This window comes from Arabidopsis lyrata (genome assembly GCF_000004255.2).
Source record: "Arabidopsis lyrata subsp. lyrata unplaced genomic scaffold ARALYscaffold_6, whole genome shotgun sequence".
Classification (NCBI taxonomy): domain Eukaryota; kingdom Viridiplantae; phylum Streptophyta; class Magnoliopsida; order Brassicales; family Brassicaceae; genus Arabidopsis; species Arabidopsis lyrata.
In genome coordinates this window covers 2,833,891-2,852,639 of record NW_003302550.1, presented here as the reverse complement: position 1 = coordinate 2,852,639, position 18,749 = coordinate 2,833,891, and the positions used below count along the sequence as shown (strand labels likewise).

General features: G+C 34.6%; 4 protein-coding genes and 1 non-coding gene across 6 annotated transcripts; 2 read left to right on the top strand and 3 right to left on the bottom strand.

Annotated features, from left to right (window-relative positions):
• Positions 1–52: 52 nt before the first annotated feature.
• LOC110227065 lies at positions 53–999 on the bottom strand. The gene is made up of 2 exons (XM_021020188.1): positions 833–999; positions 53–751 (listed from the first exon to the last, which is right to left on the bottom strand). Exons 1-2 carry the CDS (start codon positions 848–850, stop codon positions 278–280), a joined length of 492 nt encoding a protein of 163 aa, XP_020875847.1. The 5' UTR covers positions 851–999; the 3' UTR covers positions 53–277.
• A 4,477-nt stretch (positions 1,000–5,476) lies between these two features.
• On the top strand, positions 5,477–6,522 carry LOC110227697 (auxin-responsive protein IAA31-like). Of its 2 annotated transcripts, none has more exons than XM_021022955.1 (3): positions 5,477–5,731; positions 6,065–6,161; positions 6,259–6,522. In XM_021022955.1, exons 1-3 carry the CDS (start codon positions 5,587–5,589, stop codon positions 6,311–6,313), a joined length of 297 nt encoding a protein of 98 aa, XP_020878614.1. In that variant the 5' UTR covers positions 5,477–5,586; the 3' UTR covers positions 6,314–6,522. The 2 variants fall into 2 exon arrangements, with proteins under 2 accessions (XP_020878614.1, XP_020878613.1); XM_021022954.1 differs by having other exon boundaries at positions 6,062–6,161.
• Positions 6,497–8,971, bottom strand: LOC9307335 (calcium-binding mitochondrial carrier protein SCaMC-1). The gene is made up of 4 exons (XM_021022953.1): positions 8,173–8,971; positions 7,145–7,918; positions 6,968–7,058; positions 6,497–6,878 (listed from the first exon to the last, which is right to left on the bottom strand). The coding sequence occupies exons 1-4, from the start codon at positions 8,567–8,569 to the stop codon at positions 6,701–6,703; spliced, it is 1,440 nt and encodes a 479-aa protein (XP_020878612.1). The 5' UTR covers positions 8,570–8,971; the 3' UTR covers positions 6,497–6,700.
• Positions 8,972–9,246: 275 nt separating this feature from the next.
• On the top strand, positions 9,247–9,332 carry TRNAY-GUA. The gene is given in 2 exon segments: positions 9,247–9,283; positions 9,297–9,332. It is a non-coding gene; the product is annotated as a tRNA-Tyr (tRNA).
• A 3,197-nt stretch (positions 9,333–12,529) lies between these two features.
• On the bottom strand, positions 12,530–14,356 carry LOC9307334 (ethylene-responsive transcription factor ERF115). The gene is made up of 3 exons (XM_002871218.2): positions 14,351–14,356; positions 13,475–13,739; positions 12,530–13,242 (listed from the first exon to the last, which is right to left on the bottom strand). The coding sequence occupies exons 1-3, from the start codon at positions 14,354–14,356 to the stop codon at positions 12,707–12,709; spliced, it is 807 nt and encodes a 268-aa protein (XP_002871264.2). The 3' UTR covers positions 12,530–12,706.
• Between the last annotated feature and the right edge of the window lie 4,393 nt (positions 14,357–18,749).

Sequence of the window (18,749 nt, the reverse complement as noted above, 5' to 3'; positions counted from 1 at the left end):
TTAAATCTAGACCCCCAAATTTATCTTATAAAATCGTTAATCCAGACGAAAATAAAAGCAAAACGAAATTTACCATTAGAAATTTCATCAGATTACATGCTGTTTAATAACACGAAAATACACTCAAGCTGCTTGATCACTTGTGATACATTAAGAGAAAACAGGGATAAAACCTTGAATAGACCAATCTGAAAACTCTTGATCTGAAGGAGATGTTGTTTTTATTTATAGACAGAAACAGGGAAAACAAAACACATATACCAGTTTCTTATAAAGCTCAGTGAGCCGTAGCCATCTTAGGATCAACGCCAACATCCTTAAGGGTCACGGCACGAGGTTTATGAGCGAACTGGTCTTTCCTGATTGGATCGGAGATCACATCCTGCTTGTCAAACTCTTGAATGTGAGCTATTTTCCTAAACCAGGACCTGTTCGCGAACCGGTCCGCTTCGTTTAGAACTCTATCGGGATCTTCAATCTCGGGAACAGTCTCTCTTGTCTTCTTGTTGACACGCACGCTAGGGTTTTCGTGTAGATGAAGATAAGCAGTGTAGACACCGAATGATACTGACAATGAAATCAATCCTATGGAGACGTAAACTGGTGTGAAGTCACCTTTTGTTGCTGCCGTTGTGGTGGCGGTTCTCTGACCACCGTACTCAGTTGCTGCCGTAGAATACGGTTTGGGTCCTTGTGCGGTCGCTGTAGTCGTGTAAGTTCTTAACCTCTGCACTACGTTTTTCAAGTGACCCTTCAAACACAAAAATGATAAAAGTCAAACCGTGAAGACCAATTGAATTATAGAGAAGCGACGACGTATTAGGTTACTTACTGTTGATCGGACGGCCATAGCTGGTTCTTGGCGAATGATAGGTAAAATCTAGCAGAAAAGAAGATTTGGTACTTTTGATTGTTGTGGATTACTACTATTCTTGGGAGTGTTTTGGATTGTGAATATATAAAAAGAAGATGGAGACATCTGGATTTGAGAAGATCAATGTAGAAGTACACGTGTAAGCATTTAAGAACATGCAGTTTAATTCGTGGAAGTGTCTTGAAGGTCCACGTCAAATCAGATTCCTTCTAATTGGGATTTCACTGCAGTAACATAATTCTTCATTGGTTGTGTCAAAGTAGAGTATTTTTTATTTGAATGAGTGTCCTAATGGAATAGTAGACCAAATCATTATCCTCTTTCACTAGTAAGTTCTACTAGATAATCCTCCGCTCACCACATTAATAATACGACATGTGACAATCACGTTGCTGCTGTGTCGATCGATGGAATCAATTTCTAAAAGAGAGAACATATATATTCTTCCGTTTTTTAGACAGAAATAGAAAGAAAATCATTTTTGTTGGCAATTCTAAATAAAAATCATATTTTTTTCATGTTAATATTATCGTTGTGTCGTCATTCCAATTGAAATTCATATAATACATGCTATTTTAAAAAGATGAGAAAATATATATTTGTTTAGGTAATTATAAATTTCAGACACTTTTGTATAAAGTCGAATATATTTATGAATTATTTAAATAAAAATTAATGGAGTTATTTTTTATTTTCATAGTGTCTTGTGTCTTGAATAATGAATTTAATACTGTTCATAATTTAAAAGAAAAGTAAAAAGTAAGGCTATTTGGGATAAGACTTAACTAAAGTGGACAAACCTTTTCTCAATGAGGAATTAAAACAAGTTTTATCTACTGATTTAAATAGAATAAATTGATGAGTTGAACTAGTGTGCTTGGTGCTTACTAGCTCCCACTTTAATGGAATTAGTGCTTATTCGACGCAATTATTTGTCCATTTCTATTTTTGTAATATATAAAACGGTTTAAACAGCTTTTTTTTTTTTCACTGAAATGTCTCTTTATTATATGTAAAATATCTTACAAAATCACTGTTTTTTAGACAAAGGCTCAAACCGGTTATACGAATCCGGCATCAGAGACAACTGAAAGAAACTACATGCTATGATTATGAAAATTAAAGAGCTTTATCCTATATAAAGAAAGAAAGGCGGCCTACACATTAATTATATGTGTTACTCGTATAATTATATTCACACTCATCACTACTTTATTTTCTTTTTCAACTATGAATTTTCTTCTTTGTATCGTGACTTTTACTCACTCACGACAAATTTTTTAAAATTGATGTTTACATTAAAAAATTTTAAATGGCCTAAAGAAGCATTGATCTTAACTGCTTTGATCAAAGAGTCTCTTATTTAACCAAGACTGTTAACTAAAACGTCGTCTGAAAAAGTTCTCATAAACTTTCAGAAGAAAAAAAAGAGTCAATTTTTTGTTATCCTAGTTTTATAACTTTTATTAAGTGAAAGAGTAAATAACTAATTCCCACTTCTTCTTTTTTTTTTTTTTTTTGCTATTTTGTGGAAAGTTTTTAAGTATTTTTGTCAAACTGATAAACTCAATATTAGTGGGTTGAGCTGATGGGGTAAGTGGTCCTCGTATGACAGTGGAGATGACGACATTACTATATAATATAGGACGAAGAGTCCAAAAAGAATATTGGACGAAGGGAGATATGAAATCAGAGAAGAAAATGATATGTGTCGTCTATTTGCTAGTGTTTTCATATTTTCATATATTTATAACCAAGAGCTAGAATCTATGGGTATTCATCGTTTCTATATATGTTTCGGTTAGAATCTGTTTGAGTTGTTTGGTCTTTTAGATTTTCAGGTTAAAAGAGTTTTATGAGCTGTTACCGATAACTAAATTCATCTTTAATTTAATAATTATAAGTTCTACCCTACCAAAAAAATAATTATAATTAAGTTCTAAACGAAAATTAAACTACTGTTATAAATCATATAATTGTCGTATTGATTTTGCAATGGTCCATCAAACGTATCCACCTACTAGAATTAACGACTGTGTAAATTTTTGGAAAATATATAAATCTATTGTTATAAGTTGTTTCAAAAGTAATATCTAACAAATGTATTTTCACTATACCTGATTACTTACTATTAGTATTATAATTCATTGGTTTCATAATAAGTTTATGAGTAATATGTGACAAAAAAAACAGTTATAAAGGTACATTAGATAGCCAAATTCTAGAGGTTGATTTGCAAAATTGACGCGGTGACAACATCAACGTACAACACTGTATATTTATTTTGAATTTACTATTTATAAAAAATCATGAGTTTTTTTTTTGTGCAAAAAAGAATCATGAGTTTATGCGAATTTTTTCTTTTCAAATTTTTTTGATTTTTATGTGAATGTTAGATAAATAGCGTGTTATATATTTTATCTAATGGCATACTATTCTACTTTTACATAATAAATCACTTATTTATGATTACCACTTAATCATTTTACTAGTAAACTTCAATTTTTTTTGTTTATTTAGCAAACTAGCCCTACTAATAAACAAGAAAAAGTATTAACGATAAACAGTAACAACAACAATAATTTATGTGCGAAATTTGTATAACATATTAGTATAATTCTAACAAGTGGAAGATTAATATAGCAAAAACTATGCCGACGAAAAAATAATTAAAGAATAATTCCATCCGTCTGCAGAAACCACCTCGATACTTCTTGTCATAATTTTTTTCTGAATATTATCTTATTCCACTAGCTTCAGACACTATGGTTCAGACCATTAATTTGCAGTATAATTAAGTTATTCGACAACTTTGTTTTACCATGGTTCAAATTTAACTTGAAATTTTAAGATCAAGCGTTTTACGTAAAAAAGAAAGAAAAAAATTCAATCAAACCATTTGAACTAACTCTTTCGGGCAGACGAATGCTTTAACATCTTTTGTTTTGTTTTTTTTAATCTATTATGCAATAATGCAAATGGATTTCTTTTAAAAGTAGATGCACGTTATTAAAATGTTTATTAAATTTTTACCGACGTTAGGTATAACTTTCAAAAAGATTCCATGGACTGAAAAATAAAACTTAGCAAGACATATATCATGTTAAAAACATTGTTTAAACAATAATTAAGAATAATATATTCTAAAGATAAAGTTTGGATATGGGACCAGATGAAGCATTATAAATGGGGTGAAGATAGACGTAGAAGACTAAAGCAAACACTAACAGTTAACTCTCCTTGTTAAAAATAATCTAAGGAAGAGAAAGAGATATGGAGGAAGACACCGAAAAAGAAGACGACGACGTTAAGAAGCTTTCGAGCTACGGCTAATGGAAGTTAGCTCGGTTCCGTGTTATCTTTCTCTGGTTCTGGTTAACAGAGGAAAAGGATACAAACGGCAAGTCAACAGAGGCAAAGGGAAGGCTACGCCTTTCTTCTTCGTATTTTCTCTTTAATTTTCTTTCTGTTTTCTCTTCTTTTTTCGGTGATGTGTAGATTCTCTAACGAGAAGTATCCCGATTGTTTTTAATAGTTTTATGATCTTGTTGTTTTCTTCTAAAACTATCTTTATATATTAAGATCCATGTTACGATTCACAAGTATAGTTGACTCTGACTCTGACTCCACGACCGATCGAACGAAGTCGTTGCTATAATGAATGACTCCTAATTCATCACAATCAACCCCTTCTAACCAATTCTCTTGTTTTGGGGACTATATATCACGTTTTTTGCTTCTTATTTTCGCCTGACAATCAGTTATTTAAGAACTTTGTTGATTTGCAAGTTTTTGTTTAAATTACTCATTTTACTCTAATTTCTAAATTGTAGTTTTAATCTATCTTCGATAAAAAAAAACGTAAATAAAGGCTCGCTGATTTTTAAAATAAATATATGTTATAGCTGAAACAACATTTAAATCTATATATGGTTAGGTATAACATTGTTGTCATCATTCTGAAACATATCTTTCAGTCTAAATAAAAAATACAAATGATCACAAAAAAACCAATAATTGAGATATATATATATATATATATATCAACAGTGAGACAAAAAAAAACGAATATGTTAAATATGTTATATTTTTTGTTTTTTTAACTCAAATATGTTATATTTTTAAGTCAACGGAAACAGTATAAATTTATTGCTGATAACTATGTCTATCAAACTATTTATCAGAAAATATTTCCATCGAACTACAATTAAAGTTTATCACCATAAAATATATGTCCGAATTTAAGTAAGCATATTATATTTCTAAATCAATTATATACACATATATATACTTTAATGTCTTGTTTTCCATTTAATCAAATCATATCCTATACTTAAATAGATTATACACTTCATATTTAATAAGAGAACTAAATGATCACGATTAATATAAAATTTAATTTATAATGTAAAAAATGCAGTATCTCTTTGTAATTAATAATTTTTCTATTACTTTTTTAGTTGATAGATATCTTTCTCTTTTAGTTGTTTTCATAATTAATCCGTAATCAACAGTTAGATAATATGATACTAATTGTTGTATAAAAACATAACTATACATATTTATTTGGAGTTAATACAAACACCTAAATATTTATATAAATTGAAACGTGGAATCAGTAATAATTATAAATTAAGAATATAAATGGTAGAATCACATATAACTTTGGGTTAATATCAATCGATCGAATCAACGTCGGTCGCATCGCATCAATGAACTCGTCATCATCTCAATCTCGCTATGTAAAGGTTTACAAAGAGGGTAACTACATAGGGAGGAAAATCAATATCTTCGCGTTTAATAACTACGAAAGTCTTGCAGCCGCTCTGTCTGATATGTTTGATACAGCAATTAGATGTAAATAACTTTTTAAAAAATTGTTTTAAATTGAAGAAAATTATAAAATACTTCATTTCCATGTTTTGTTTTTCCAAAACTGTTATCTAAATTTTAATGACATCAAAATACTATAAATGAATTCAGGGAGGGTTTTAATGCAATGCACGACCATTGGACTAATAACACAAAAAAAATCTAAATCACTTGCTCAAAAACATTATTGTCTTCTATTTGGCTGCTGTGATCTGCTCTACAAACTTAAATTCCCAAATCAATTAAAATCTGTTAACCAATAAAACACAAAAATATTGTTTTTAGTACTAATAGACTTTCTTTGATTCGATCTAGTAGACGGCGAGGGAAATAGCTCTGTTTTTGGGAATCATCATACGTTGAAGTTTTTAGATAGAGATGGACATTGGATGGTGGCCGGAGACATCTCTTGGAAGTATGATCCATCTCAATATCATCTATTTTTTTTTACTTTTATATATTTTCTTTTGTAATCTCGAGTTCATGTGTCTTGCCTCCATGTTTTGTTGCAGCAATTTTCTGAGTAGAGCGCAAAGATTAAGACTTAGCAGCTCCAGGAATCCTTAAATCTTGGATCATTATTACCACCCGAACCATTTCACATCTCTTCGAATGAACCAACTATCTAATATTTTCTATTTTTATAAAGTTAACTAATTACTAGTAGTTTATTTATTTATTTAATTACTTAATCTGTCCGAAGGAGATATTGATTTATCAATTTCCCTTGGTAATAAATAATAAGATTAATGAGGGAACTGTGAGTTCATTAACCATTCAAAATCTTTTTTGGAGATGTGAGTTTTACAGACTTGAGTCTTGAACACATCAAACGACCCGAAGACATGTTACAATCTCGTCTTGTTTTTGTTTTTCTCACATAATCTCCTAGAGTGACCCCTTGGGAACAAAAAAGAATAAACTAACCCGGAGAAAATTTCAAGACCGTATTGGCTAATCAAGAGCCATATTTTTCTTCATAGCTTCATAAACAATGTACGTGATGCTTGCCGCTGGAACTACTTTGAGAAGATTGGGTAAGAGTCCTCTGTAGAAACCTCTCAGACCTTCGCCTTTCATCGTTTTCATAAACTCTTGCTTCATTGTCGTATCTGAACTATCCGCTTGCATTCTGACACGACAAGGATCAAACTTTTTTTACAATCACAGGCAAGATATAAAAAAAATCTGTAACAAGTTTTCGGATTTTCGGGTTTTTACCTTGTTCTTACTACCTGTAACGGGTAAACACATGATGCTCCAAGAGCTCCTGATGTCATTCCACAGCTGAGCTGTATCAGAGGACCCGGCTCTGAAGAAGTTTGAGCTGTTTTAGTATAAATCATAGAACAATCATATGCAACTAAGAATAAGGATCTACGGCTTTAGTGCTCTAACCAGTGTCCTGAAGAATATATGTTCTGGACAAGTCTTTTAGCGTTTCATATGCAGCGAGGTCAATTCCTGCATAAGGAATAATCCCAAGAAGAGAAGGAAAGAGACCCTTGTAGAACGCCCGAGGTCCCTCTCGTACCCATATATCTTTTGTGAGCTTCCACAACTTCGGTGCCTTTCCACCTTCACTTACACAAGTCTGTAACCGAGTCTTCACGAGATCCATAGGGTAAATAGCGGTTTGAGCCAATGCACCAGCCATTCCACCTGCCAAAAGCCTCCCACTTGTACCAATATCACCATCCTCCCCTCCAATCATGGGTTTTAGCATTTCGTAAGCACAAAATTTAATGGCGCTTTCAGGAGCAACCTTCATGACATTTAACCCATTACCTCTAAAGAAACCCATCAACTTATCTTCTCTCCATATCTTCTTAATAGTCGGGAGGACCCCTGCGTGTGCCCTTTGAACTTGCAAAACAACCTTCAGACGATCAAGAGGTGCGGTTGCAGTTCTAGAAACAGCTCCGGCTAGTCCTCCAGCGAGAAGTAATCTGCTTCTTTTCACATGTTTGCTTATACCATCCGGTATAACAGCTTGCTCCCCAATGTCTATCAAGCACACCCTTTCCCAGTGATGATAAATGTTTTCAATAGTGGCTTCATGAGGGTATAACAAAAGGAAATCTCTCCATTCTTCAAACGTTATAGTCCCATTATTGTCCTTATCAACATGCTCCACAAAACGAGCGAGTTCCTCATCATCGATCTCAATGCCTACAAGAACATAACTGTGCGGCTTATATAGGTTGGTGATACTCAACAATCAAATAAGACAACATAAAAAGTTACTGCAAGAGCTGACTACAAGACCGATTAACCAAGAACACGTTGTAGCATCAACACAATTCTATTATAGCAAATTCACCACAAACAATCAAAATCCACAAATCTCATAAAGGTACAAAATTTACATTATAATCAAAAGAAAAAAGTAACAGTAGAAATGGAACAGTAACAGAATCACATACCGGCCTTAACAAGAGCCTCCCAGAGCTCCTCAGGCAAAATGCAGCCATTGTGCTCAACATCAATGGCTTGGAAAATCCTATACAGCTCAAGCTCCTTAGCATCAATGTATCGACGAAACTCCTGGTAATCCACACGCCCATCGCGATTGGCGTCGCAGACTCTAAACAAATCTCTAGCGTACTTGTACTCAGGAGGAATCTGAAGCGAAGCAAGACCCTTTTCGATCTGGGCATAATCTAAGAACCCTAAATTCGAATTATCGAAGAAATCAAACAAACTACGAATCCTGATCTCTCTCTCATCCCTAGTCTCACGTAACGCCAATAGAACATGCTCCATCGTGACGGATACAGGTTTCTTCATCGGATTACGGTTTTTGGGCTTCGATGATTCCATTGCTGATTCGCGATCAATCGATATTGCCCCAATTAGAATGCTTTACAATAGATTTGAATGATTCTAAGGATCATTCATCTTCTTATACAGAGAGTGAGTCCTGGGTTTTGAGAAAGAAGACCTGCTCACAACACAAGAGCAACGAAAGAGTCTTCACGTCGAAGACGAAACACAATCTCCAAAAGTTCAAAGTTTGGAAATTTACTTCACTTTGGAGTCAGAAACGAAAAGGGTTAATGTGTGTGTGAGGCTCAGTGGCTATAAACGATGGATGATGGCCGGTGAAGCAAAATCCGGCTCCGTCATCTGTCAACCGCAAGTGACGGTAACATATCTCTCTATCTTCCCTCGCCTGACCTTTTGCTATTCTCCACGTGCTATTCCCACACGACACGTGCGAATCTGTCTAATTGAAAACCGTGCGTTTCCGGTTTGAACCAAACCGAAATGGTCAAATGTGCTTGATAAGAAGTGCGTTTGACCGTATTAAAAACTTCCATAGAGAGATACAAAAAACTTTAATTTAAATAATTTGTTAGCCATTGTTTAGTTAGGTGATTGATATATAATTTGGTAGTGATATCTTCTTGCCGGTTCTGTCTCCGGTTTGAAAATATGAGGACATGACTACCTTATTACTTAGTTAATTAATAATAATTTGTACACATTTTCAACAACCGACCTTAGCTCAGTTGGTAGAGCGGAAGACTGTAGTCTGTGACAGCAAATCTTTAGGTCGCTGGTTCGAATCCGGCAGGTCGGACTTTTTTTTTTTTTTTTTGCCATTCCTTTACAATTTTGTAGTTTCTTGTCGCTCTATGCTGTGTTTCAAATGTGAAATCTCAAAAGAATCTGACTTACATAGCAGAAGAAGATGCCGTTTTTTCCGTACGAAAGCAATAGATTCTGATTCTACATATTATAAGATCCTCTTTACATTTTACAAAACAAAAGATTCTGATTCTATCCATGTTTCTTTTCACTTTTATCAACTCAGACATTTTTGGAACAGAAACGTCTCCTCCATCAAAAAATATTTTAACACAAAGTACATGCATGCTTATATGCTTATGCTTTCACCGACGAATTTCAACAATCGTCGCCTTGAAGAACTAAAAAGATTAACAAATATAATGTAAAACGTGGCTTAAACATTTTTGAATCTTTGGTATTTAGCAAATCAACTTGAGTAAACCTCGCTTTGGATGATTGTAAAATGGGCCAGACTATTTGTGAACGAGAAGTGGGCTGCGTTATTTACAAAATGAGGAGTGCATGAATCGGTGCAATTTGAACATCCCTCTGGACGTGTACGTACATACATACGTCTTTTAAATTATTTAATAGTAGTGTATACATATGGTATGCATGCACGTATTCATATACGTCTTTGGGCCGATAAGTTTGAAATAGGAGAAAAGGCAGTGGTTGAGATTTGCGAGAGTTTGCTTAGAAGGCCGCAAAGGTTGACAGGGCGGTGAGGCCGGCATGCGTGCGGGTGTGGCCATCCCCAAATTCCCTTCATTTGTCAACGATGTAATTTGTTGATTCTCTTTAACCATATATTCTTTTTGTCGGGATAAATTTTATATAGTAGCTGTATTTGTGTTTTGTTATTTAAACTGTTTTCTTATCAACGGTCGATATTCGTAATCGTAAATATAAATATGAAATATCAAATTAAAGACTTTTGAATATTTGGAATAATGTAACGTACCATGTTAAAAGAACATGAACTTCTACAAAAGTTGTTTAATTTTTTCTATAACAATTCGTTAAAAAACATAATGATAATCTGGCTGTCTTAATTTGTATAAAATAACTCTTTTCTAAATATTTGTGACTCGTGTTTGTAACATAGTGGAACTTTTTCGTCTTTACATTTGAAAATTGTGTAGCAATCGGTCACTGTTTTCCCGACAAATACTACTTTATCTAAACCGCCCAGAGGCGATCCCACAGTTCATATGCCTAGCTAATTAATTAGTTGATCCGTTAACATATTCAGGCTAATATTCATCTTTCACTGTTGATTAAAATTTTTAAATTTAACGATTTGTTAATATATATTAATATATCGGGAAATTTTATTAAGAAAAACAAGGTTAATAGACCTGTGTAGCTTCGCTATAGACTATAGTCATAGAGGTGTCATACACGCGCCTCATTCACGAAACGAATGCAAAGGTTTTTTTGTTTGTTGAAAAAACGAAAGATTGCTTTTGAAGTTCCACGAATGTCTTGAAGTTGAAGTACAAATATTTGTCGGCGGCCGAGATTCGCATACCAATAAGTTTTAAGCACTAACCATTTACGCTAATGATCTAACACGCATGTAAAAAATGAAGAAACGAGCATAAAAGACGAAAAAACTATTAAGTATAACTGTATAAGAGAAGACAAACAAAGAGGAGATAACGCGTTGGTCGGAAAGTATTTAATAATAACGATATTCATTATCATCGTAACCATCATTTCACTTGATATGATGATAAGAAAAATGAGTCTTTCAATTTCAAAATGAAATGATTTTTTCATTTCTGAATCCCATATAAGTACATTGAATCTAACTCTAGTTGTTGATGCTCTCTAAATTTAGGTTTTTCACCATCATACAATTTATAGGATTGAAATAGAATTGTGACACAATGACAACATTAACATTAACAAGCCTTTTTCAAAAAAAAAAAAAAACATTAACATTAAACACTACTTGAATTCTAATTCTCTTCTAAATTTAAGTATTAATCATATGTATGTACATTTAAGAATCTGTGACACATTTCTATATATATATTTTTAACGTCATTTCCTATATCATTATATATTGAAAATGACATATATATGTTAGGAATGGTTTAATAAATATTATAAACTGAAAAATTAAATAAAAAAACATGGGTCAAAAGGAGTCAATCTCTTTGGATTGACAAAAGTCAAGGATTTGAAACAAACGCTCGGGGAATCTGTTCTGGTCAAGTTTTCATACTTGTTAGTTGTTACTTCTAAGGCCAGTATCTCTATCTTTAAGAACTAGAAAATTGCTTGTAAAAGTCTCGTTATACAGGATTTAATATTAAACAAACTACTTTTGAAACCCTGAGTATAACGAATATTACTTCAATAATTCTTGTTAATATTATCAAGATACACCCTTTTTTGTCAACAGCCGTAAAACTAATACGACATTAATTCTAACTAAAGTCTACGTAGTAATGTTGAATAAAGTTTTCGAATAACCAGGCCATAAACTATTACACGTACGTAGTAATTTTGTGAATTCAAACTGACTGAAGATCCCACAAAACAGTCCAATAAAAGTGGAAAGGAAATTGTAATTGTGTAAACTTGATCTATGATTACTCAAAAACCAAACTGATATAAATGAATTTGTTAATTCACATTACTTATATATATTATATTAAAATTTAAAATTAAAAAAAAAAACTTTATGCGAAAATTGCATCAAACGTATACATGTATTTGATGTTTTTTTCTTCAAACTCAATAAACAAATATAATGCATGCGGGGGAAAGGCTAAATTCTGGTCATAAAAATCATGGCTGTCATCTTAATTAGTCCAAGAAAATGGGACGAAAAATATTAAATCTAAACGACTCTCAACAAAATGTTCAATCTTATACTAGCTAGTACCGTCATGTAGGTATGCTACTTTGCCTTATGTCTTGTAAGATACACGGTAACATGTATTTTCATTCAATGAAGGCAAATATATAAAAAGCTTTGATTTGTTATATCTGCGTTGGCAATATAATGGTCACATAAACAATGCAACCCGGAATTTTAGCAGTTAATGCTATAATTTTATGTGTGTACATGTGGGTTTGCTTGAGGAAACTCCAATAAATTTAAAGGGTAACACTCTTGTGTATAGATGATTTCTTCTTTAATACAAAACGACATACCCCACCAAAAAAAAAAAAAAAAAAAAACTTAAATAAATCCAAATGCAAGGGTTGTAAACAAAGAACCCATGAAAACTCTTGAAAGAAGAAATAAACAAAGTGATCACAAACAACACACGCATAATGAAAATACAAAAAAAAAAACTCAAGAAACATATGATCCCCTCATAACAAGTGCCCAAATCCCTTATTACCAGTTTATTGAGTATCTCAAAAACCAGAATTAGGAGATGAAGAATCCCCAAAACGCATATATTTGGCGTAATCTTGTTCATCTTGTTGCCTTGAAGATCCAACAGTAGATGAAGAATTTGTAGTAGATAACGTCTGATGATTATACATTGAGCCTCCAGTTTCCCCACCGGCCAAGCTATAGCTGACTGCATCGTTACTATTTCCTCCTTGAAGAAGATATTGGTTGTAGTAGTATTGGTTATAATATGGTATGGTTTGCGGATTAGTCTGCGGATTTGAGTAGTAAATTTGATTATTAGAAGAGTAATAGTTTGGTGGACCGGTAATAGAATTAGTGTTACTTGCTAGTTGAGCTCTCTCAGGGAAATTGAGTTTGGCTTTGCTTCCTTTGAACTTAAGAGCTGCTTCATCATAAGCTAAAGCCGCAGCTTCAGCAGTCTCAAATGTCCCGAGCCACACCCGTGCTGCCTTTTGCGGATCACGAATTTCAGCTGCCCACTTTCCCCATGGTCGTTGTCTTACCCCTCTATAGTGCCTCTTCCTCACGAGCCCTAATCAACAAGTAAAAACATTCATATATAAAGATATATATATATATATATATATTCTTGATAGATTTCTCATATATATATATATATATATATATATATATACTACAAAAAAAATTGCGTTATAAGAAGAGATAGATTTCTCAATTTTTTAAATTTATGCTCATTTTCCATGCACATATCATCACATACATATGATAATATGTCAACTACATATATATAGATGTAAATATACCTTGATCTTGAGTCGGAGGAGCCGGTTGGTTAGGATTTTGTTGATTATACACAACAGGTTGATGTTGAGTATTATCATGGGAGCTGCTTTGGTTACCAATGACTTGAGTCAAGGCTGAGACCATGGCACGCGTGTCATATTGGGATCGGGCCGAGAAGAAAGGGAATATGTTCTCATCATCATCGCCTTCTTTCTTTTCATCCGATTCGTCCGCTCGAAAGGGCCTCTTTCCATAATTTCTTGAATTCGCCAGCTTTGCAAATATCTAAGATCTTGACTTGAGGATGCGTTGAACATGAGAAACAAAAAAGACGAAGAAGAAAAATGAAAGAGGGAATATATAATTAGGGTTTTGGGGGTGAGCAAATTTGAAGGTTTTATAGAAGCAATTTCGTCTGTGTGAACATAAAGACAAATAACAAAATTTAACGTCAAGCTGAAGTTTTGCATATTCTTTTGCATATTCTTTTAAAAATTATATTTCTTGCTATGATAATTTTCGAGACAAATAAAAATCATGTACTTATATCAGTGTAACCTGCTAAACTGTAGAGACGCGTGAAAAAAGCTTTTTTGATTTACTTATTGCAAAAAATGCGTACGTGTGAATCTGAACAATATAAGAAATGGATATCAATAAAGATTAGTAAAAAAGCTCTAATAGAAGAAAAGAATGTAAAAATAATATGAACGCTATATAAAGTTCCAAAATGACAAAAAGGAAAAAAAAGAGAAGAAGGAAAATGCATGCATGTATATATTCTGTTTAATTGTTTCTTTTCGAAAACACATGGAATCAAAAGAATAGTTATATTTTTTTGAAAGTTTGATTTAAAATACAAAGAAACATAGACATTCTTCGTGTATACTATAAACCGACATTCTGTGGAAAAGTTATGGAATACGAAAATAGTTAAATTTGTTGTGAACAGTGTCTTTCATTAATAGAATAGGTGATATATATACAAGGATAATAGCAGGATACAGAAAATAAGGTAAAACCCTAATGGGCCATGGGCCGGTTATGGAGTCCATCCATATGGTTTATAACACTCCCTCTTGGAAGACATAACCGTGCCCGATACTAAACCGGGATCTCTATAATGCGCTGGGGAATGTTGCCTCATTAAAACCTTACCAGGAAAACCCAGTGGGACAAAACCATGGTGAAGGAAAAAGAGTACAACACGCATTACTCCCCCTGATTTGAGCATCACTGTAGATCCTTAAGTCCGCGCATCCCGATCTGATGAATGAGCTTCCGGAACGTTGAAGTCGGCAATGATTTGGTGAATAGGTCGGCTGAATTCTCACTTGACCGGATCTGTTGAACTTTGACCTGACCGTCCTTCTGTAATTCATGAGTGAAGAAGAACTTGGGCAGAATATGCTTCGTTCGATCCCCTTTGATATAGCCATCCTTTAGTTGAGCAATACAGGCTGCGTTGTCCTCAAATATAATGGTCTTTGATGTAGTAGTAGATGCGCCTTAAGGAAGGCTGCTTACGTACCCTTGGAAGGGATCAAGCCACACATAGTTCCTATTCATTGACCATACCATAATCTGATCTTATAAATATCCTGCATTAGTAAATCAAACTAAACCAAAGCAAACTGGACCTTCTTTGGTTAGATCAATATAGAATAAACCCAAGTAAACAACGCAGGAATAATAGACTTTAAAACTTAATCAAACCTTCCTTTAAACCTTTCTAGTGCCTTTGGGTTGATCATGAACTAAATTTAGACAGGAGACTCACGGCAAAACAAATGTTTGGTCTAGTGTGTCTAGCCAAATTCATTAGAACTCCTATGGCACTGAGGTATGGCATTTCCGGACTGAATGGATCACTATCCAATCTGAGGCTTCTCACCACCATTGGGCCTGGTCAATGGGCGGGCCTGGTCCTTATTAAATCTCCTTGAGTACTCTTTCAGTGTATGCCATTTGATGCACAAGGATTCCATTATTCACGTACTCAGGTTGTAATCCCAAACAGAACTTAATTATTGCCTAGGTCTTTCAACTGTTTGGTCGATTACCCATAGGTTTAAATCATTCATATACACTGCTATGATTACAAATCCTTTGTTTGCAAACTTCTTGATAAAAATACATGGACTGATGGGATCATTTATAAACTTCTCTGATGAGATATTCGCTTAACCGGTTATACCACATACGTCCGCTTTGTTTCAGTCCATATAAGGATTTGTCCAGCCTTATGCAGTGCTGTTCTCGAGAATCTTTCTTATCTTTGAGCTCAATACCCTCTGGTAATCTCATATATTATCTAGTGGACTTATATAAATATGCAGGCATTACATCCATTAGCCGCAAATCTTTCTCTTTTATATAGCCAGACTTAGCAAAGATTTAAATGTCTTAGCATCCACCACAGGGGAGTATATCTCCTCTATTTCTGGTCTTTGTGTGAATCCTTGTGCGACAAGCCGTGTCTGATATATCACGCTTTCACTATGTTTATTTCACATAATCACAAAGACTCATTTGTCCCACTGGCTTTACATTGAATGGTGTCCTTCGTATTGGACCAAACACATTCTTTTTCTTAATGATTATTAGCTCCACGTTTTATGGTCTTGTACCATTTTAATCAATCAGGTCTTTGAGTGCACTCTAGTATAGACGTGGGCTCCTGATCCTCATTCATTTCAGTTGCTACCTTATGCGCAAATATATTATCATTGATGTCGACATCTTTTCGGTTCCATTGTATTCTAGACATGATATAGTTTATAGAGATCTCTTTACACCTTCAGGACCTTGAGGTTTGGCGTCCCAAACCTCATTGATTGGTACCTTAGGGTTATGTCTATTAGCCGGCCATGTCTATGGTTTCTTGAACCTTCTCGGTTTCCCTTGCACCTTTCTTTGATTTCCGAGGGTTCTTGTCTTTGGAACCTTTTGGGTCTACCACGTTTCTTACGTGTTGTAGCCTCTGTAGCAACTTGATTGTGTTCCTTGTGAACATCAATATGTACTGGTGCCTTACAAGCTGGTATGTACGATTTTGTTACTCTCTTTGGGTCATTATAGGAATCTTGGCAACTGTTTTAGCTAGCTTTTGCAGATATATAGTCTTTTGGATCTCTGATGGAGTCCGAGGATCTTGCCATGTGAAGGATGTTTGATTCCATGTAAGTTCTTTGACCAGCTTGTTAGTCTCTCCACCCAGTGTTGGGAAAACGGATTCATTGAGATGACAATCCTTGTATCTGGCCTTTGGCTCGAGATACTTAATGATGGTGGGAGAATCATTTTTAACGTATATTCCCATCCCCTTTTGAGGTCCCATTATTTTCTCTCTGTGGTGGTGCTATGGGTAAATAGGTGACACACCCAAATGTCTTTAGATGGGACATATCTGGCTCCTGACCTGTGAGTAGTTGGGATGGTGAATATCTATGCTCACTAGAATGGCCTGATGCGTATATGCTCTTGTTGCATGTAATATTGCGTGTCCCCAAGCAGCTACTGTGAGTTCAAGTATGGACATGTGCCACGGGGTATACTACTCTCCCTCTCATGGACATACTGTAGCCATAAAACGCTTGGGACATAATTTACCAGTATTATCTAGACATATAGTCTTAAGTATGTGGGCTCACAGACTTATGGTCTGGGCCAGCAATTTAGGAAACACCAAGTTTCTAGTTGCTTTGACTGGTGATGGCCTTAGTATGAGTTTCCCTTGTGTACATGCTCCACACGTGAGGTCCTTAAGAGGTGTGCCCTTTTGATTTTAATATCAGCTTTACGCATCATGTTAGAACCAGGCTGGCCAGGCCGGTCATGCCATTAGTGAATTTCTTAGTAAACCCTTTTGTTTACTGTATTAGCCTTTATCATATTGACCTTGGCATAGTAAAAGTCTATGACGCGGGTATAGTCTCTAAGACCTTCTCATGGTCTTGGGTGCTCTTAGTAATATATGGGAAACCTTAGTAATATAAGACATTTCTTTGAAACTCAACAAGCCCCTTTGGGCTGGGTGAATATGAAGCATCTGAGGATGTGTGCCCTTGGGAATATGGGCCTGCCATGGGCCTGCCCTTAGCCTTCACTAAATTTAGCTATACCCGCAATTTGGCTAATGAACCATGTCTTTAGATATTTCGTTTATTAAATTCTCATAGTCATCTATCTCATGGTCGAAATCTTCTTCACCATCGTGATGAACTAAATGAGCTTCTAGATTCTTTTCAAACTCTCTTGATAGAGATCAACGAGATGCTTAGGTGTCCTGCACGTCTTAGTCCAATGGTTTTCCCATTCCTCTTCAGTGGCAAACAAGTTTATTTGAGTGTTATGGTTTGGGTATACCGCGGCCTCTACCTCGATTACGACCAAAGTCGGGTCGGCGGCCTTAACCATAAGAATAGTTTCCTTGATCATATAAATTATAATTGCCACTTCTACCACGTCCATTCCATTTACCATGACTATGGCCATGATACTTATCTCTTTGGACGTGGTTAAACTCTTTAGTCTCTTTAGGCTCTTCAGCCCAATGGGCTTCTGATAATGGGGTAGGACCAGGAGGTCTCATTTCACTATTTATAACTCATTGTTTTGCTCAGCGAGTAGCAAAACAAGAGTTTAGACTCGCATATGTGGTAAAAACCTTTTTCACGATATTGTTGCTGAGGCAATATATTGTTTGTGTGAAAGGTCGAGAATGCTTTCTCTAGCAAGTCATTCTCAATAACTTCCTCACCACGGAATCTCAGTATTGACACTATTTTAAATAGTGCTGAGTTATACTCATTTATGGATTTGAATTCCTGGAATCTAAGATTCTTCCGATCGAATCGGGCTTTTGGGTAATAGCACCGTTCTTTGGTGGTTATATTGATTTTTTTTTCTCAACTCTGTCCTGAGGTCCAGAGGATTCTTAATAGTGAGGTACTGATTTTGAGACTCTCATTGAGGTGATGGCATATGTTAGTAATCGCCTTATATCTTTCTCTTCTGATGACATTGTTTCCTTCCACAATAGATTCACCAAGCCCTTTTTCCTTTAGGACAATCTCAGTGTCCAAAGCCCATTGTAAATAATTGTCACTAGAGGCATTGAGTGCCGTGTATTCATAATAGTTGATCTCTGACATCTACAATATATAGAGTTAAATGAGAACTCATGTAATCGGTTAGATCAAGTCATGCGGTATTTAAGACCGAGCCATGCTTGTCTTCAGCAAGTGTTTTCTAAACAATCATGTTATATATATATATGGATGAAATCAACCC